This window comes from Heptranchias perlo, chromosome 10 (genome assembly GCF_035084215.1).
Source record: "Heptranchias perlo isolate sHepPer1 chromosome 10, sHepPer1.hap1, whole genome shotgun sequence".
NCBI lineage: Eukaryota > Metazoa > Chordata > Chondrichthyes > Hexanchiformes > Hexanchidae > Heptranchias > Heptranchias perlo.
Genome location: NC_090334.1, coordinates 86,549,269 through 86,571,395, shown reverse-complemented (window position 1 = coordinate 86,571,395; position 22,127 = coordinate 86,549,269). Strand labels below are relative to the sequence as shown.

Below are 22,127 nucleotides of genomic sequence, written 5' to 3'. Positions count from 1 at the left end.
ATGGTACTACGCTAACGGTTCTCCAGTCCTCTGGCACATCCCCTGTGGCCAGAGAGGTTCTGAATATATGTGTCAGAGCCCCCGCAATCTCCTCCTTTGCCTCACACAGTAGCCTGGGATACATTTCGTCCGGGCCTGGGAATTTATCCATTTTTCGGCCTGCTAAAACCGCCAATACCTCCTCCCGCTCGATGTTAATATGTTCGAGTATATCACAGTCCCCCTGTCATATTTCTCTGTCTACGTCGTCCTTCTCCATCGTGAAAACAGATGCAAAAAATTCATTTAGAACCCCTCCTACATCTTCCGGCTCCACACACAGATTGCCATTTTTGTCCCTAATGGGCCCTATTTTTTCCCTAGTTATCCTCTTACCCTTAATATACTTATAAAACATCTTAGGATTTTCCTTTATTTTGCTCGCCAGTGTTTTTTCATGGCCCCTCCTTGATCTCCTAATTTCTTTTTTAAGTATCCCCCTGCACTTTTTGTACTCCTCTAGGGCTTCCTCCGTCTTTAGCCTTTTGTATCTGCCAAAAGCCCTCCTTTTTTTCCTAATCCATTCTCGTATATCCCCTGACATCCAAGGTTCCCTGGAGTTCTTGGAACCACCCTTGACCTTTACGGGAACATGTTGCCATTGTATGGTCTCAATCTCCCTTCTGAAAGACTCCCATTGCTCCGATGCGGATTTTCCTACAAGCAGCTGATCCCAGTCCATTTTGGCCAGATCCTGCCTTATCCTATTAAAATCGGCCTTCCCCCAATTTAGAACCTTTATTTCCGGCCCCTCCCTGTCCTTTTCCATGACCACCTTAAATCTCACTGAATTATGGTCACTGTCACCAAAGTGCTCACCTACTAGCACTTCTTCCACTTGGCTGGCCACATTCCCTAGAATTAGGTCCAGTACCGCCCCCTCTCTTGTAGGACTTTCTACATGCTGGCTCAAAAAACCCTCCTGGATGCACGTTAAGAATTTTGTGCCCTCTAAGCCTTTTACACTCTGAGTATCCCAGTTAATATTGGGGAAGTTGAAATCCCCCACTATTATTACTCTATTATTTGCACAATTTTCTGAGATTTGCCTACATATCTGTTCCTCTATCTCCCCCTGACTGTTTGGGGGCCTATAGTACACTCCCATCAAAGTGCTTGCCCCCTTTTTGTTTTTAAGCTCCGCCCATATGGCCTCATTGGAGGAACCTGCTAATATATCATCCCTCCTTATGGCAGTAATTGATTCTTTAATTAATATTGCGACCCCCCCTCCTCTTATACCTCCCCCTCTGTCTCGCCTGAAGATTCTGTACCCCGGAATATTGAGCTGCCAGTCTTGCCCCTCCCTCAACCATGTCTCTGTGACAGCAACAATATCATACTCCCATGTGTTTATCAACACCTTCAGTTCATCCACCTTATTTGCAAGACTCCTTGCATTAAAATAAAGTCATAGAGTCATAGAGTTATACAGCACGGATAGAGGCCCTTCGGCCCATCGTGTCCGCGCCGGCCATCAGCCCTGTCTACTCTAATCCCATATTCCAGCATTTGGTCCGTAGCCTTGTATGCTATGGCATTTCAAGTGCTCATCCAAATGCTTCTTGAATGTTGTGAGGGTTCCTGCCTCCACAACCCTTTCAGACAGTGAGTTCCAGACTCCAACCACCCTGTGGGTGAAAAAGTTCTTTCTAAAATCCCCTCTAAACCTCCCGCCTTTTACCTTGAATCTATGTCCCCTTGTTATAGAACCCTCAACGAAGGGAAAAAGCTCCTTAGTATCCATCCTATCTGTGCCCCTCATAATTTTGTACACCTCAATCATGTCCCCCCTCAGCCTCCTCTGCTCCAAGGAAAACAAACCCAATCTTCCCAGTCTCTCTTCATAGCTGAAGCGCTCCAGCCCTGGTAACATCCTGGTGAATCTCCTCTGCACCCTCTCCAAAGCGATCACATCCTTCCTGTAGTGTGGCGACCAGAACTGCACACAGTACTCCAGCTGTGGCCTAACCAGTGTTTTATACAGCTCCATCATAACCTCCTTGCTCTTATATTCTATGCCTCGGCTAATAAAGGCAAGTATCCCATATGCCTTCTTTACCACCTTATCTACCTGTTCCGCCGCCTTCAGGGATCTGTGAACTTGCACACCAAGATCCCTCTGACCCTCTGTCTTGCCTAGGGTCCTCCCATTCATTGTGTATTCCCTTGCCTTGTTAGTCCCTCCAAAGTGCATCACCTCGCACTTTTCCGGGTTAAATTCCATTTGCCACTGTTCCGCCCATCTGACCAACCCATCGATATCGTCCTGCAGACTGAGGCTATCCTCCTTGCTATTTACCACCCTACCAATCTTTGTATCATCAGCGAACTTACTGATCATACCTTTTACATTCATATCCAAGTCATTAATGTAGACCACAAACAGCAAGGGACCCAGCACCGATCCCTGTGGTACCCCACTGGCCACAGGCTTCCAGTCACAAAAACAACCTTCGACCATCACCCTCTGCCTTCTGCCACTAAGCCAGTTTTGTATCCAAAGTGCCAAGGCACCCTGGATTCCATGGGCTCGTACCTTCTTGACCAGTCTCCTGTGGGGGACTTTATCGAAGGCCTTACTGAAATCCATGTATACCATATCCACTGTGTTACCCTCATCCACACGCCTAGTCACCCCCTCAAAAAATTCAATCAAATTAGTCAGACATGATCTTCCCTTGACAAAGCCATGTTGACTATCCCTGATTAATCCTTGCTTCTCCAAGTGGAGACTAATTTTGTCCTTCAGAATTTTTTCCAATAATTTTCCTACCACTGATGTTAGGCTCACTGGCCTGTAGTTCCCCGGTTTTTCCCTACTCCCCTTCTTGAATAATGGTACTACATTAGCGGTTCTCCAGTCCTCTGGCACATCCCCTGTGGCCAGAGAGGTTCTGAATATATGTGTCAGAGCCCCCGCAATCTCCTCCTTTGCCTCACACAGTAGCCTGGGATACATTTCGTCCGGGCCTGGGGATTTATCCATTTTTCGGCCTGCTAAAACCGCCAATACCTCCTCCCGCTCGATGTTAATATGTTCGAGTATATCACAGTCCCCCTGCCGTATTTCTATGTCTACATCGTCCTTCTCCATAGTGAAAACAGATGCAAAAAATTCATTTAGAACCCCTCCTACATCTGCCGGCTCCACACACACATTGCCATTTTTGTCCCTAATGGGCCCTATTTTTTCCCTAGTTATCCTCTTACCCTTAATATACTTATAAAACATCTTAGGATTTTCCTTTATTTTGTTCGCAGTGTTATTTCATGGCCCCTCCTTGATCTCCTAATTTCTTTTTTAAGTATCCCCCTGCACTTTTTGTACTCCTCTCGGGCTTCCTCCGTCTTTAGCCTTTTGTATCTGCCAAAAGCCCTCCTTTTTTTCCTAATCCATTCTCGTATATCCCCTGACATCCAAGGTTCCCTGGAGTTCTTGGAACCACCCTTGACCTTTACGGGAACATGTTGCCATTGTATGGTCTCAATCTCCCTTCTGAAAGACTCCCATTGCTCCGATGCGGATTTTCCTACAAGCAGCTGATCCCAGTCCATTTTGGCCAGATCCTGCCTTATCCTATTAAAATCTGCCTTCCCCCAATTTAGAACCTTTATTTCCGGCCCCTCCCTGTCCTTTTCCATGACCACCTTAAATCTCACCGAATTACGGTCACTGTCACCAAAGTGCTCACCTACGAGCACTTCTTCCACTTGGCTGGCCACATTCCCTAGAATTAGGTCCATGCTGGCTCAAAAAGCTCTCCTGGATGCACGTTAAGAATTTTGTGCCCTCTAAGCCTTTTACACTCTGAGTATCCCAGTTAATATTGGGGAAGTTGAAATCCCCCACTATTATTACTCTATTATTTGCACAATTTTCTGAGATTTGCCTACATATCTGTTCCTCTATCTCCCCCTGACTGTTTGGGGGCCTATAGTACACTCCCATCAAAGTGCTTGCCCCCTTTTTGTTTTTAAGCTCCACCCATATGGCCTCATTTGAGGAACCTGCTAATATATCATCCCTCCTTATGGCAGTAATTGATTCTTTAATTAATATTGCGACCCCCCCTCCTCTTATACCTCCCCCTCTGTCTCGCCTGAAGATTCTGTACCCCGGAATATTGAGCTGCCAGTCTTGCCCCTCCCTCAACCATGTCTCTGTGACAGCAACAATATCATACTCCCATGTGTTTATCAACACCTTCAGTTCATCCACCTTATTCGCAAGACTCCTTGCATTAAAATAGATGCCATCCAGCCTTGCCCTCACATATTTGCCCTGTCTTCCAAGCTGACTTGTTTTTTTCTCTATATTTGGCTGCACATCACCCCCTATTGTAGCTCCACTCTGTATCCCATCCCCCTGCCAAGTTAGTTTAAACCCCCCCCAACAGTGCTCGCAAACCTCCCCGCAAGGATATTTGTCCCGCTCTGGTTCAGATGCAACCCGTCCGACTTGTACAAGTCCCACCTTCCCCAGAAGCAGGCCCAGTGATCCAGGAAACTGAAACCCTCCCTCCTGCACCAACTCTTTAGCCACGCATTCATCTGTTCTATCCTCCTATTTCTATACTCACTAGCCCGTGGCACTGGGAGTAATCCAGAGATTACAACCTTTGAGGTCCTGCTCTTTAATCTGCTACCTAGCTCCCTAAATTCTTGATGCAGGACCTCATCTCCCTTCCTACCTATGTCGTTGGTCCCAATGTGGACCACGACCTCTGCCTGCTCACCCTCCCCCTTGAGAATGCCCTGAAGCCGCTCAGTGACATCCATGACCCTGGCACCAGGGAGGCAACAAACCATCCTGGAGTCACGTTTGCGGCCACAGAAACGCCTGTCTGTTCCCCTTACGATAGAATCCCCTACCACTATAGCTCTTCCACTCTTTTTCCTCCCAGCCTGTGCAGCAGAGCTACCCCTGGTGCCAGGAAGTTGGCTGCTGCTGCCTTCCCCTGATAAGTCATCCCCCTCAACAATATCCAAAGCGGTATATTTGTTTGAGAGGGGGACGGCCACAGAGGACCCCTGCACTGCCTGCCTGCTCCTCTTACTCTGCCTGGAGGTCACCCACTTACTTCCTGCCTGTACAACCTTTACCTGCGGTGTGACCATCTCACGAAACGTGCTATCCACGACGTTCTCAGCATCGCGAATGCTCCATAATGAATCCATCCGCAGCTCCAGTGCCGCAATGCGGTTTGTCAGTAGCTGCAGCCAGATACATTTCCCGCACACATGGTCGTCAGGGACACCGGAAGGGTCCCTGATTTCCCACATAGAGCAGGAAGAGCATAACACGAGGCTGGGCTGTCCTGACATGACTTACCCTTTAACTAATTAATTCAAATTAAATGAATCCCACCAATTTCACTTCAATTAAAAGGTATACTCAAGGGCCCTTGCTGAACAGCAGTCCCCCACGACACAACAGAGACCCTAGAATCCACAAACTCTAACCTTAGACAAATTCAGCAGGAAAATACTCACCAGCCAATCACTTACCTCTTCCTTGGTGACGTCCCACTTTGGATTACTTTTTGCTTCTTATTTATCTTAGGTCCAGGAGTTAAGTCCCTGAAAACAAAATATAAAAACGAACCTACCCTTTAAATTCCCTCTACCCCCCAAAAGGTTCGAGGAGGTGGGAGGGTGGGAGTCACTACTAGTGTAGTGTCTCGGGTTTAGCAACCGCTCCACCTGTATACGGGTACCAATGAATTGGCCCCGCCCCCTGCCTTTGAAAAAGCCGCGAAGCTCCTTCCCCGCTGGGGAAAAAGACTCACGTAGGTGAGTTTAATCACTCACCTCAGGCCTCCGCTGCTCCCTTTATCGACTCGCCAATCACCTACCCGCTGTCCTGTGACGTCAATCCTTGTTTTATTCACCGATTGCCTCTCTGCGGGTAGGCCCTCGAGCCTGGGCCTTTAGTAGTCTCCGAGTCCCGCGCTCTCTCCTAGGTCCGCTCCCGTCTGTAGCTCCGCTCCGAGTCTCTGGTTCTCGTCTCTCCCACAAGGGGAAACATCCTCTCAGCATCTACCCCTTCTAGTCTCCTCAGGATCTTATATGTTTCAATAAGATCACCTCTCATTCTTCCAAACTCCAGTGTGTGCAGGCCCAACTTGTCCAACCTTTCCTCATAATCCCCTCCTCCCAGGAATCAGTCGAGTGAACCTTCTCTGAACCGCCTCCAAAGCAATTATGTCCTTTCTTAAACAAGGAGACCAAAACAGCACACAGTATTCTCGATGTGGTCTCACCAATGCCCTGCACAACTAGCAAAACATCTTTACTTTTATATTCCATTCCCCTTGCAGCAAATGATAATATTACCTTGCCACTGACATCCTCAAAAAAAACTCCAGTAGATTTGTCAAATACGATTTTCCTTCCATTAAACAATGCTATCTCTCGAAACGATTTGGAGGAGGGGACCGAGTGTAACATATCAAAGTTTGCAGATGATACAAAGATGGGAGGGAAACTCCATCTGCCATTCATCGGCCCACTGGCCCAATTTATCAAGATCCCGTTGCAATCCTAGATAACCTTCTTCACTGTCCACAATGCCACCAATCTTGGTGTCATCTGCAAACTTACTAACCATGCCTCCTAAATTCTCATCCAAATCATTAATATAAATAACAAATAACAGCGGACCCTGAGGCACACCGCTGGTCACAGGCCTCCAGTCTGAAAAACAACCCTCCACGACCACCCTCTGTCTTCTGTCATCAAGCCAATTTTGTATCCAATTGGCTACCTCACCTTGGATCCCGTGAGATTTAACCTTACGTAACAACCTACCATGCGGTACCTTGTCAAAGGCTTTGCTAAAGTCCATGTCGACCACGTCTACTGCACAGCCCTCATCTACTTGGTTACCCCTTCAAAAAACTCAATCAAATTCGTGAGACATGATTTTCCTCTCACAAAACCATGCTGACTGTTCCTAATCAGTCCTTGCCTCTCCAAATGCCTGTAGATCCTGTCTCTCAGAATACCCTCTAACAACTTACCCACTACAGATGTCAGGCTCACCGGTCTGTAGTTCCCAGGCTTTTCCCTGCCGCCCTTCTTAAACAAAGGCACAACATTTGCTACCCTCCAATCTTCAGGCACCTCACCTGTAGCTGTCGATGATTCAAATATCTCTGCTAGGGGACCCGTAATTTCCTCCCTAACCTCCCATAACGTCCTGGGATACATTTCATCAGGTCCCGGAGATTTATCTCCCTTGATGCGCGTTAAGACTTCCAGCACCTCCCTCTCTGTAATATGTACACTCCTCAAGACATCACTATTTATTTCCCCAAGTTCCCTAACATCCATGCCTTTCTCAACCGTAAATACCGATGTGAAATATTCACTTAGGATCTCACCCATCTCTTGTGGTTCCGCACATAGATGACCTTGTTGATCCTTAAGAGGCCCTACTCTCTCCCTCGTTACTCTTTTGCCCTTTATGTACTTGTAGAAGCTCTTTGAATTCTCCTTTGCCTTATCTGCCAAAGCAATCTCATGTCCCCTTTTTGCCCTCCTGATTTCTCTCTTAACTCTACTCCGGCAATCTCTATACTCTTCAAGGGATCCACTTGATCCCAGCTGTCTATGCATGTCATATGCCTCCTTCTTCTTTCTGACTCGGGCCTCAATCTCCCGAGTCATCCAAGGTTCCCTACTTCTACCAGCCTTGCCTTTCACTTTATAAGGAATGTGCTTACCCTGAACCCTGGTTAACACACTTTTGAAAGGCTCCCACTTACCAGACGTCCCTTTGCCTGCCAACAGACTCTTCCAATCAACTTCTGAAAGTTCCTGTCTAATACCATCAAAATTGGCCTTTCCCCAATTTAGAATTTTAACTTTTGGGCCAGACCTATCATTCTCCATAGCTATCTTAAAACTAATGGAATTATGATCACTGGTCCCAATGGGATCCCTCACGAACACTTCTGTCACCTGCCCTTCCTTATTTCCCAAGAGGAGGTCAAGTTTTGCCCCCTCTCTAGTCGGGCCATCCACATACTGAATGAGAAATTCCTCCTGAATACACTCAACAAATTTCTCTCCATCCAAGCCCCTAATGCTATGGCTGTCCCAGTCAATGTTGGGAAAGTTAAAGTCCCTACTATTACCATCCTATTTTTCTTGCAGCTGTCTGTAATCTCCTTACATATTTGCTCCTCAATTTCCCATTGACTATTTGGGGGTCTGTAGTACAATCCTATCAAAGTGATCTCTCCCTTCTTATTTTTCAGTTCTACCCATATAGACTCCGTGGGTGAACCCTCGGATATATCCTCTCTCACTACTGCCGTGATGTTCTCCCTAATCAAGAACGCAACTCCCCCTCCTCTCTTACCTCCTGCTCTATCTTTCCTATAGCATCTGTACCCTGGAACATTGAGCTGCCAGTCCTGCCCCTCCCTTAGCCATGTTTCAGTAATAGCTGTAACATCCCAGTCCCATGTACCCATCCATGCCCTGAGTTCATCTGCCTTGCCCATCAGACTTCTTGCATTGAAATAAATGCAGTTTAATCTAGACTTCCCTTGGTCTTTGCCCTGCTTTCTCAGACCATCTGTCCGGTCATGTTTTGTACACTCTCCCTGCCTTTTGTTTCTGTCACCACTTTACTTCCCACTGACTTCCTGCATCGGTTCCCATCCCCCTGCCACATTAGTTTAAACCCTCCCCAACAGCACTAGCAAACACTCCCCCTAGGACATTGGTTCCAGTCCTGCCCAGATGCAGACCGTCCAATTTGTACTGGTCCCACCTCCCCCAGAACCGGTTCCAATGGCCCAGGAATTTGAATCCCTCCCTCTTGCACCATCTCTCAAGCCACGTATTCATCTTAGCTATCCTGTCATTCCTACTCTGACTAGCCCGTGGCACTGGTAGCAATCCTGAGATTACTACCTTTGAGGTCCTACTTTTTAGTTTAACTCCTAACTCCCTAAATTCAGCTTGGAGGACCTCATCCCGTTTTTTACCTATATCGTTGGTACCTATATGCACCACGACAACTGGCTGTTCACCCTCCCCCTCCAGAATGTCCTGCAGCCGCTCCGAGACATCCCTGACCCTTGCACCAGGGAGGCAACATACCATCCTGGAGTCTCGGTTGCGTCCGCAGAAACGCCTGTCTATTCCCCTTACAATCGAGTCCCCTATCACTATAGCTCTGCCACTCTTTTTCCTGCCCTCCTGTGCAGCAGAGCCAGCCACGGTGCCATGAACCTGGCCGCTGTCATCTTCCCCTGGTGAGCCATCTCCCACAACAGTATCCAAAACGGTATACCTGTTTTGGAGGGAGATGACTGCAGGGGGACCCCTGCACTGCCTTCCTACTCTTCCTCTGTCTGTTGGTCACCCATTCACTATCTCCCTCAGTAATTTTTATCTGTGGTGTGACCAACTCACTGAACGTGCTATCCACGACTTCCTCAGCATCGCGGATGCCCCAAAGTTTGTCCATCCGCAGCTCCAGAGCCGTCAAGCGGTCAAACAGTAGCTGCAGCTGGACGCACTTCCCGCAGGTGAAGGAATCAGGGACACAGGAAGGATCCCTGAATTCCCACATCCCACAAGAGGAACATGACATGGATGTTCCCGGATGGGTGAAACTGGAACTAGGGGGCATAATCTTAGAATGAGGGGCTGCTCTTTCAAAACTGAGATGAGGAGAAACTTCTTCACTGAGAGGGTGGTAGGTCTGTGGAATTTGCTGCCCCAGGAAGCTGTGGAAGCTACATCATTAAATAAATTTAAAACAGAAATAGACAGTTTCCGAGAAGTAAAGGGAATTAGGGGTTACGGGGAGCGGGCAGGGAATTGGACATGAATTTAGATTTGAGGTTAGGATCAGATCAGTCATGATCTTATTGAATGGCAGAGCAGGCTCGAGGGGCCGATTGGCCGACTCCTGCTCCTATTTCTTATGTTCTTATGTTCTTAACTTCATTCGTTGTCCACAGATGGATCGCTTTTCCCATGGGGCTTTTTATTCCTCAATGGAATGTGTATTCGTTGAGAATTATGAAATATTTCTTTAAGTGTTCGCCATTGCTTACCTACTGTAATATCTTTTCATCTAAGTTTCCAATCAACCTTCGCCAACTTGCCCTCATACCTATGTAATTGGCTTTAAGTTTAAGACTCTAGATTTGGACTTTAAGTACATCACTCTCGAACTCAATGTGAAATTCTATCATATTATGATCACTCTTCCCGAGAGGATGCCTTACTATGAGATTACTAATTAACTCTGTCTCATTACACAGTACAAGGTCTAAAATGGCCTGTTCCCTGGTTTGTTCCACAACTACTTGTCCTGGTAAACTATCTTGCATTCCATGAACTTGTCCTCCAAAGTACTTTTGCCAATTTGATTTGCTTAGTCTGTATGAAGATTAAAGTCGCCCAAGATTATTGCATTACCTTTGTTTCAACCTCCTTATTTCTTGATTAATACTCTGTACAATAGTATAACTACTGTTAGGAGGGGGCTTATAAACTACTCCTACCAGTGTTTTCTGCCCCTTGTTATTTCTTATTTCCACCCATACTCATTCTACTTTCTCATCTTCCAAGCCAAGATCCTTTCTCACTACAGACCTCATCTCATCCTTTACTATCAGGGCTACACCAGCACCACCTTCTTCATTTTGCGTATCTTTTCTAAAAGCCAAGTACCCTCCAAGTCAAACTTGCAAGGGTAGTAAACAGTGAGGAGGATAGCGATGGACTTCAAGAGGATATAGACAGGCTGGTGGCATGGTGGACAATGTGGCAGATGAAATTTAACACGGAAAAATGTGAAGTGATACATTTTGGTAGGAAGAACGAGGAGAGGCAATATAAACTAGAGGGCACAACTCTAAAAGGGGTACAGGAACAGTGATCTGGGGGTATATGGGTCAAAGACCAGAGGACATAGATTTAAGGTGATTGGCAAAAGAACCAAAGGTGACATGAGGAAAAACTTTTTTACACAGTGAGTGGTTATGATCTGGAATCCACTGCCTGAGGGGGTGGTGGAGGCAGATTCAATCATGGCCTTCAAAAGGGAACTGGATAAGTGCTTGAAAGGAAAAGATTTGCAGGGCTACGGGGATCGGGCAGGCGAGTGGGACTAGCTAGATTGCTCTTGCATAGAGCAGGTGTGGAGTCGAAGGGCAGAATGGCCTCCTTCCATGCTGTAACCTTTCTGTGGTTCTACCCTGGTATATTTAGTTCCCATCCTTGGTCACCTTGCAACCACATCTGCGTAATGGCTACTAGATCAAACCCATTTATCTCTATTTGTGCAGGAAAGTGGATTTCAAGTCGAAGATCAATCATGATCTTATTGAATGGTGGAGCAGGCTCGACGGGCCATGTGGCCGACTCCTGCACCTATTTCTTATATTATGCACAGTTACCACTGATTTGTTAAAGGCAAATCATGTTTAACTAACCTGATAGAGTTTTTTGATGCGGTAGCAGAGAGGGTAGATGAGGGCAATGCAGTTAATGTGGTGTATATGGACTTTCAAAAGGCGTTTGATAAAGTGCCGCATGGTAGGTTTATCATCAAGATTGCGGCCCATGGAATAAAAGGGGCAGTAGCAACATGGATACAGAATTGGCTAAGGGCCAAGAAACAGAGAGTAGTGGTGAACGGTTGTTTTTCGGACTGGAAGGAGGTTTTCAGTGGTGTTCCACAGGGGTCAGTGCTGGGACCACTGCTTTTCTTGATAAATATTAATGACTTGGTCTTGGCTGTACAGGACACAGTTTGCAGATGACACAAAACTTGGAAGGGTAGTAAACAGTGAGGAGGATAGTGATAGTCTTCGAGAGGATATGGACAGGCTGGTGGAATGGGCAGACACGTGGCAGATGAAATTTAACGCAGAAAAATGTGAAGTGATACATTTTGGTAGGAAGAACGAGGAGAGGCAATATAAACTCGAGGGCACAACTCTAAAAGGGGTACAGGAACACAGAAATCTGGGGGTATATGTACACAAATCGTTGAAGGTGGCAGGGCAGGTTGAGAAAGCAGTTTAAAAAAGCATACGGGATCCTGGGCTTTATAAATAGAGGCATAGAGTACAAAAGTATGGAAGTCATGATGAACCTTTATAAAACACTGGTTTGGCCACAACTGGAGTATTGTGTCCAGTTCTGGGCACCACACTTTAGGAAAGATGTGAAGACCTTAGAGAGGGTGCAGAAGAGATTTACGAGAATGATTCCAGGGATGAGGGGCTATAGTTCCATGGATAGACTGGAGAAGCTGGGGTTGTTCTCCTTGGAACAGAGACGGTTGCCAAGGAGATTTGATAGAGGTATTCAAAATGATGAAGGGGTTTGGACAGAGCAGATGGAGAGAAACTGTTCCCATTGGCGGAAGGGTCAAGAACCAGAGGACACAGATTTAAGGTGATTGGCAAAAGAACCAAAGGTGACATGAGCAAAACTTTTTTTACACAGCGAGTGGTTATATCTGGAATGCACTGCCCAAGGGGGTGGTGGAGGCAGATTCAATCATGGCCTTCAAAGAGGAACTGGATAGGAATATCCAGGATTAAGGAAAAAATTTGCAGGGCTACGGGGATAGGGCGGAGGAGTGGGACTAGCTGGATTGCTCTTGCATCGAGCTGGCATGGAGTGGATGGGCCGAATGGCCTCCTTCCATGCTGTAACCTTTCTGTGATTCTATGATTGAGAATGTTAGAGATTAAGCACAGTAACCATTTAATGTAAAAGGTTGGGAATGTTCGATTAAATCGTCAATCTATTACATTAATGGACACTGCTTAATTTGCAACATTCCCAATCTAATACAGGGATTAAGCAGTGACCATTAATGCAATCGATTTGGAATGGTACAGGGATTAAGAACAGTGACCATTAATGTAAGAGATTAGGAATGTTACAGGGATTAAGCACATTGGGAATGTGACATTTCATACTAATAGAATCATAGAAAGTCACTGCACAGAAAGAGACCATCAGGCCCAATGCGTCCATGACGGCCAAAAGAGTTATCCAGCTTAATCCCACTTTTGCTCTTGCTCCGTAGCCCTGTAGGTTATGGTACTTCAAGTGCACATCCAAGTACTTTTTAAATGAGTTGAGGGTTTCTGCCTCTCCCACCCTTTCAGGCTGTGAGTTCCAGACCCCACCACCCTCTGGGTGTAAAAAATTCTCCTCATCTCCCGTCTAATCCTTCTACCAATTACTTTAAATGTATGCCCCCTAGCCACTGACCCCTCTGCTAAGGGAAATAGGTCCTCCCTATCCATTCTTTCTAGGATGTGACTAGTGGAGTCCCGCAGGGATCTGTCTTGGGGCCTCAATTATTCACAATATTTATTAACGACTTAGATGAAGGCATAGAAAGTCTCATCTCTAAGTTTGCCGATGACACAAAGATTGGTGGCATTGTAAGCAGTGTAGATGAAAACATAAAATTACAAAGGGATATTGATAGATTAGGTGAATGGGCAAAATTGTGGCAAATGGAATTCAATGTAGACAAATGTGAGGTCATCCACTTTGGATCAAAAAAAGATAGAACAGGGTACTTTCTAAATGGTAAAAAGTTAAAAACAGTGAATGTCCAAAGGGACTTCGGGGTTCAGGTACATAGATCATTGAAGTGTCATGAACAGGTGCAGAAAATGATCAAGAAGGCAAATGGAATGTTGGCCTTTATATCCAGAGGACTGGAGTACAAGGGGGCAGAAGTTATGCTGCAGCTGTACAAAACCCTGGTTAGACCGCACCTGGAGTACTGTGAGCAGTTCTGGGCACTGCACCTTCGGAAGGACATATTGGCCTTGGAGGGAGTGCAGCGTGGGTTTACTAGAATGATACCCGGATTTAAAGGGTTAAGTTACGAGGAGAGATTACACAAATTGGGGTTGTATTCTCTAGAGTTTCGAAGGTTAAGGGGTGATCTGATTGAAGTTTATAAGATATTCAGGGGAACGGATAGGGTGGATTGAGAGAAACTATTTCTGCTGGTTGGGGATTCTAGGAGTAGGGGGCACAGTCTAAAAATTAGAGCCAGACCTTTCAGGAGCGAGATTAGAAAACATTTCTACACACAAAGGGTGGTAGAAGTTTGGAACTCTCTTCCGCAAACGGCAATTGATACTAGCTCAATTGCTAAATTTAAATGTGAGACAGATAGCTTTTTGGCAACCAAAGGTATTAAGGGATATGGGCCAAAGGCAGGTATATGGAGTTAGATCACAGATCAGCCATGATCTTATCAAATGGCGGAGCAGGCACGAGGGGCTGAATGGCCTACTCCTGTTCCTATGTTCCTATCATAATTTTATACACCTCAATTAAATCTCCCTTCAGCCTCCTTTGTTCCATAGAAAACAACCCCGGCCTATCCAATCTTTTCTCAAAGCTAAAATTCTGCAGCCCTGGCAACATCCTTGTAAATCTCCTCTGTACCCTCTCAAGTGCAATCACATCGTCCCTGTAATGTGGTGACCAGAACTGTGCGCAGTACTCAAGCTGTGGCCTAACCAATGTTTTATAAGTTCCAGCATAACCTCCCTGCTCTTATATTCTATGCCTCGGCTAATAAAGGAATGCATCCCGTATGCCTTCGTAACCATCTTATCTACCTACCCTGCTATCTTCAGGGATCTGTGGACATGCACTCCAAGGTCCCTCACTTCCTCTACATCTCTCAGTATCCTCCCATTTATTGTGTACTCCCTTGCCTTGTTTGCCCTCCCCAAATGCATTAACTCACACTTCTCTGGATTGAATTCCATTTGCCACTTTTCTGGCTATCTGACCATATCTTCCTGCAGTCTACAGCTTTCCCTCCTGACTGTCAACCCCACGGCCAATTTTTTGTATCATCTGCAAACTTCTTGATCAAGCCCCCAACATTCAAGTCCAAATCATTAATATATACCACAAAAAGCAAGGGGCCTAGTACTGAGCCTTGTGGGACCCCATTGGAAACAGCCTTCCAGTCACAAAAACACCCGTCCACCATTCCTGTCACTGAGCCAATTTTGGCTCCAACTAGCCACTTTCCCTTGGATCCCATGGGCTTTTACTTCTCTGACCAGCCTGCCATGTGGGACCTTGTCAAAAGCCTTGCTAAAGTCCATGTAGACTACATCAAACGCACTAACCTCATCAACCCTCCTTGTTACCTGCTCAAAAAATTCAATCAGGTTCGTCAGAGATGACCTTCCCTTAACATATCCATGCTGACTGTCCTTGATTAACCTGTGCCTTTCTAAATGACGATTTATGCTGTCCCTCAGAATTGATTCCAATAATTTGCCCACCACTGAGGTTAGACTGACTGGCCTATAATTACTCGGTCTATCTCTTTCTCCCTTTTTAAACAATGGTACAACGTTAGCAGTTCTCCAATCCTCCGGCACCACGCCTGTATCCAGGGAGGATCGGAAAATGATGGTCAGAGCCTCTGCTATTTCCTCCCTTGCTTCTCCTAGCAGCCTGGGATACATTTCATCCGGGCCTGGTGATTTATCTACTTTCAAAAATGCTAAACCCTTAATACTTCCTCTCTCACTCTGTTTATCCCATTCAATATTTCACACTCCTCCTCCTTAACTACAATCTCTGCATCGTCCCTCTCTTTTGTGAAGACAGACGCGAAGTATTAAGAACCATACCCACATCTTCTGCCTCCATACATAGTTTACCCTTTTTGGTCTCTAATGGGCCCTATTCTTTCCTTAGTTAGTCTCTTGCTCTTTATGTATTTATAAAAATTTTTGAGTTTGCCTTAATTTTACTTGCCAATATTTTTTCATGCCCTCTTTGCTTTTCTAATTTTTTTTTTAGTTTCACACTTGTACTTCCTTTGCTCTACTCGGCTTTCTGCAGTATTGAGTTCTCTGCGTCTGACATAAGCTTCTCTTGTCATCCAGGGGGCTATAGATTTGGGAATCCCACCCTTTCTCTTTGTGGGAACATGTTTACTGTGAACCCGTTGAATGCCTCCCACTGCTCTAACATTGTTTTACCTTCAAGTAGCTGTTTCCAGTCCACTTTTGCTAAATCACTTCTCAGCTTAGTCAATCTATTATATTAATGGTCACTGCTTAATCCCTGGAATAGATTGGGAATGTTACAGGGATTGAGCACAGTGACCATTAATGTAACATTCCCAATCTATTACATTAATGGTCACTGTGCTTAATCCCCGTAACATTCCCAATGTATTCCATTAATGATCAATGCTTAATCCTTGTAATAGATTGGGAATGTTACAGGGATTGAGCACAGTGACCATTAATGGAATAGATTGGGAATGTTACAGGGATTAAGCAAGAACTGTTTATTGCTCGGTGAGACAGGAAATCTTGGCACAGGAGCCTGAAGGGAGCCTCCGACTGGAGTCAGTGCTGGTGAAGGCCGAGTCACTCCTGCAGGACAGCAATGATGAGGAGAAGCACGAGATCCAGATGGCACTGAAACAGATTAAGACCACGTGGGAGGATACACAGATCACCATGGTCCACTGTCACAGGTGGGCGTCTTTTGATTTGAGGGAAATGTTTCCATTGCCTGTTGCTCATGTTAAGAAGCTGAGTTTGTGTGCAGCATGCCCCTGCTCTCATCGGCCAACTCTTTTTAAAAACGTGAGATGATGATGTCATTGTGGAACACGAGTAGTACGACATCAAATGGCAGTCAGTTGTAGATTTTCATGCAACGTGTACTGTACACCTGGGGAAGTTAACACAAATCCTGCCGTTGCTGACATTAGAACAGCGACTGCACTTCAAACTACTCCATTGGCTGTGAGAGTCTTGTCGTCCTGAGTGCTGTATGAATGCAAATTCTTTATAAGCTGGCACTTGGCCAGTGGGCCAGGCGGTGGGCTGGGCGGAGTGCCGCCGGGTGGAGGGGAGAAATGATGTTTTTGCAGAAATGTAGAAAACTGGAGGAAAATAGCTGGTGCTGCATTGATTTTAAAACTTCTTTAACAGGCTGGATAAGATGTGTAGAATCAAACTGAAATTACAGGATTAACGGAAATAAAACACTTCGATTCTGCATTGGTCTGATTTTTGCAATACTTTTCTTAAGCTAATCTGGGTGAGAGAGGTTAGGGCAGGAGAATGGAATACTTTCAAGTTCAGATATTAGTGTCGGTAATCAAACACTCCCAGGGCAGGTACAGCACGAGTTGGATAGAGAGTGAAACTCCCTCTACACTGTCCCATCAAACACTCCCAGGGCAGGTACAGCACGAGTTAGATACACAGTAAAGCTCCCTCTACTCGATTGATTCCTGGGATGAGAGGGTTGTCCAATGAAGGAAGATTGAGTAGAATGGGCCGACATTCTGTGGAGTTCAGAAGAATGAGAGATGATCTCATTGAAATGTATAAAATTCTTGGAGGGCTTGACAGGGTAGATGCAGAGAGGATGTTTCCCCTGGCTGGAGAGTCTAGAACGAGGGGGTCATGGTCTCAAAATAAGGGTTGGGGAATTTAGGACTGATATGAGGAGGAATTTCTTCACTCAGAGGGTGGTGAATCTTTGGAATTTTCTACCCCAGAGTGCTGTGGCTGCTCAGTCGTTTATATTCAAGACTGACATCGATAAATTTTTGGACTCGAGGGCAATCCAGGGATGTGGGGATCGGGCGGGAAAGTGGAGTTGAGCTCGAAGAGCAGCCATGATCTTATTAAATGGCGGAACAGGCTTGAGTGGCCGGATGGCCTGCTCCTCCTCCTATTTCTTCGGATAGAAATTTATGGAACAGAAGGAGGCCATTTGGCCCATCGTGATTGCGAGGGCCGAAAAAGAGCCATCCAGTCTAATTCCACTTTCCAGCTCTCAGTCCGTAGCCCTGTAGGTTACAGCACTTCAAGTGCATATCCAAGTACTTTTTAAGTGTGATGAGGGTTTCTGCCTTTACCACCCTTTCAGGCAGTGAGTTCCAGACCCCCACCATCCTCTGGGTGAAAAAAATTCTCCTCAACTCCCCTCTAATCCTTCTACCAATCACTTTAAATCTATGGCCCCTGGTTATTGACCTCTCTGCCAAGGGAAATAGGTCCTTCTTACACTCTATTGAGACCCCTATATAATTTTGTACACCTCAATTAAATCGCCCGTCAGCCTCCTCTGTTCCAAAGAAAACAACCCCAGCCTATCCAATCTTTCCTCATAGATAAAATTCTCCAGTCCTTTGTTTAAGAAGGGCGGCAGGGAAAAGCCTGGGAACTACAGACCGGTGAGCCTGACATCTGTAGTGGGTAAGTTGTTAGAGGGTATTCTGAGGGACAGGATCTACAGGCATTTGGAGAGGCAGGGACTAATTAGGAACAGTCAGCATGGTTTTGTGAGAGGAAAATCATGTCTCACGAATTTGATTGAGTTTTTTGAAGGGGTAACCAAGAAGATAGATGAGGGCTGTGCAGTAGACGTGGTCTACATGGACTTCAGCAAAGCCTTTGACAAGGTACCGCATGGTAGGTTGTTACATAAGGTTAAATCTCACGGGATCCAAGGTGAGGTAGCCAATTGGATACAAAATTGGCTTGACGACAGAAGACAGAGGGTGGTTGTACAGGGTTGTTTTTCAAACTGGATGCCTGTGTCCAGCGGTGTGCCTCAGGGATCGGTGCTGGGTCCGCTATTTGTTATTTATATTAATGATTTGGATGAGAATTTAGGAGGCATGGTTAGTAAGTTTGCAGATGACACCAAGATTGGTGGCATTGTGGACAGTGAAGAAGGTTATCTAGGATTGCAACGGGATCTTGATAAATTGGGCCAGTGGGCCGATGAATGGCAGATGGAGTTTAATTTAGATAAATGTGAGGTGATGCATTTTGGTAGATCGAATCGGGCCAGGACCTACTCCGTTAATGGTAGGGCGTTGGGGAGAGTTATAGAACAAAGAGATCTAGGAGTACAGGTTCATAGCTCCTTGAAAGTGGAGTCACAGGTGGATGGGGTGGTGAAGAAGGCATTCAGCATGCTTGGTTTCATTGGTCAGAACATTGAATGCAGGTGTTGGGATGTCTTGTTGAAGTTGTACAGGGCATTGGTGAGGCCACACTTGGAGTACTGTGTACAGTTCTGGTCACCCTATTATAGAAAGGATATTATTAAACTAGAAAGAGTGCAGAAAAGATTTACTGCGATGCTACCGGGACTTGATGGTTTGACTTATAGGGAGAGGTTAGACAGACTGGGACTTTTTTCCCTGGAGAGTAGGAGGTTTAGGGGTGATCTTTTAGAAGTCGAAAATAATAATGAGGGGCATAGATAAGGTAGATAGTCAAAATCTTTTCCCAAAGGTAGGGGAGTCTATAACGAGGGGGCATAGATTTAAGGTGAGAGGGGAGAGATACAAAAGGGTCCAGAGGGGCAATTTTTTCACTCAAAGGGTGGTGGGTGTCTGGAACGAGCTGCCAGAGGCAGTAGTAGAGGCGGGTACAATTTTGTCTTTTAAAAAGCATTTGGACAGTTACATGGGTAAGATGGATATAGAGGGATATGGGCCAAGTGCAGGCAATTGGGACTAGCTTAGTGGTATAAACTGGGCGACATGGACATGTTGGGCCAAAGGGCCTGTTTCCATGTTGTAACTTCTATGATTCTATGATCCTGGCAACATCCTCGTAAATCTCCTCTGTACCCTCTCTCGTGCAATCACATCTTTCCTGTAATGTACACATCTTTCCTGTACTGTACACAGTACTCAAGCTGTAGCCTAACTAGTGTTTTATACAGTTCCAGCATAACCCCCCTGCTCTTATATTCTATGCCTCGGCTAAGAAAGGAAAGTATCCTGTATGCCTTCTTATCCACCCTGTTCTACCTGCCCTGCTACCTTCAGGGATCTGTGGACATGCACTCCAAGGTCCCTCACTTCCTCTGCACCTCTCCGTAACCTCCCATTTATTGTGTACTCCCTTGCCTTGTTTGCCCTCCCCAAATGTATTACCTCACACTTCTCTGGATTGAATTCCATTTGCCACTTTTCTGCTCACCTGACCAGTCCATTGATATCTTCCTGCAGTCCACAGCTTTCCTCTTCACTATCAATCAAACGGCCAATTTTTGTATCATCTGCAAACTTCTTAATCATGGCCCCTACATTTAAGTCTAAATCATTGATCGATACCACAAAAAGCAATGGACCTTGGTTCTTTTGCCAATCACCTTAAATCTATGTCCACTGGTTCTTGATCCTTCTGCCAATGGGAACAGTTTCTCTCTATCTACTCTGTCTAGACCCCTCACGATTTTAAATACCTCGATCAAATCTCCTCTCAACCTTCTCTGTTCCAAGGTGAACAACCCCAGCTTCTCCAGTCTATCCATGTAACTGAAGTCCCTCAGCCCTGGAATCATTCTATTAAATCTTTTCTGCACCCTCTCTAAGGCCTTCACATCTTTCCCAAAGTGCGGTGCCGAGAACTGGACACAATACTCCAGTTGTCGAACCAGTGTTTTATAAAGGTTCATCGTGGCTTCCTTACTCCATAGTTCTGTTTATATAGCCCAGGATCCTGTATGCTTTTTTAACTGCTTTCTTAACCTGCCCTGCCACCTTCAACGATTTGTGCACATACACCCCCAGATCTCTGTTCCTGTACTCCTTTTAGAGTTATGACCTCTAGTTTATATTGCCTATCCTCATTCTTCCGACCGAAATGTATCACTTCGGATTTTTCTGCGTTAAATTTCATCTGCCACATGTCCGCCCATTCCACCAGCCTGTGTATATCCTCTTGACGTCTATCGCTATCCTCCTCGCTGTTCACCACCCTTCCAAGTTTTGTGTTATCTGCAAATTTGGAAATTGTGCCCTGTGCACCCAAGTCCAAGTCATCAATATATATCAAGAAAAGCAGTGATCCCAGCACCAACCCCTAGGGTACATCTCCCGCCAGTCTGAAAAACAACCATTCACCACTACTCTCTGCTTCCTGTTACTTTGCCAATTTTGTATCCATACTGCCCCCTTTATTCCATGGGCCGCAATCTTGATGACAAGCCTATTATGCGGCACTTTATCAAACACCTTTTGAAAGTCCATATACACAACGTCAACTGCATTGCCCTCATCGACCCTCTGTGTTACCTCATCAACAAACTGTAACAAGTGAGTTAAACACGATTTATCTTTAACAAATCCGTGCTGATAAAAGTGTTCAAAATCACGAAGGATTTAGATAAAATAAAGATAAACTGTTCCCATTGGCAGAAGGGTCAAGAGCCAGAGGGCACAGATATATGGTGATTGGCAAAAGCACCAAAGGCGACATGAGGAAAAACCTTTTATACAGCGAGTAGTTATGATCTAGACTGCGTTGCCTGAAAGGGGGGTGGAAGCAGATTCAATCGTGGCTTTCAGAAAGGAATTGGATAAATAGTTGAAGGGAAAAAATTTGCAGGGCGACAGAGAAAGAGCGGAGGAATGGGACGAACTGGATTGCTCCGACAAAGAGCCGGCATGGGCTTAATGGGCCAAATGGCCTCCTTCTGTGTTGTAATCATTGTGATTCTATGACACAAAATTCAAATGTAGTAAACAATGTGGAGGACAGTAACAGACTTCAGGAGGACATAGACAGACTGATGTAATGGGCAGACACACGGCAGATGAAATTTAACGCAGAGAAGTGTGAAGTGATACGTTTTGGGAGGAAGAATGAACAGAAGCAATATAAACTAAATGGTACAATTTTAAATGTAAGGAGTCGCCCAACACCAGGTTATAGTCCAACAACTTTATTTGAAATCACAAGCTTTCGGAGCTTTGCTTCTTCGTCAGGTCACCTGACGAAGAAGCAAAGCTCCGAAAGCTTGTGATTTCAAATAAAGTTGTTGGACTATAACCTGATGTTGGGCGACTCCTCACATCTGTCCACCCCAGTCCATCACCGGCATCTCCACATCATGGCTACAATTTTAAAAGGGGTGCAGGAACAAAGAGAGCTGGGGGGTGCACGTACACAAATCTTTGAAGGCGGCAGGACAAGTTGAGAAGGCTGTTTTAAAAAAAAAAGCACACTGGATCCTGGGCTTTATTAAAA

General features: G+C 45.6%; 1 protein-coding gene across 7 annotated transcripts in view; it reads left to right on the top strand.

Annotated features, from left to right (window-relative positions):
- Positions 1–16,370: 16,370 nt before the first annotated feature.
- Positions 16,371–22,127, top strand: part of syne3 (spectrin repeat containing, nuclear envelope family member 3) — a 207,420-nt gene continuing 201,663 nt past the window's right edge. For all 7 annotated transcript variants that reach the window (XM_067992140.1, XM_067992143.1, XM_067992141.1 and 4 more), the window contains exon 1: positions 16,371–16,588. In XM_067992140.1, the coding sequence (XP_067848241.1) occupies positions 16,524–16,588 (65 nt within the window). In that variant the 5' untranslated portion in view covers positions 16,371–16,523. The remainder of the gene's footprint in view (positions 16,589–22,127) is intronic.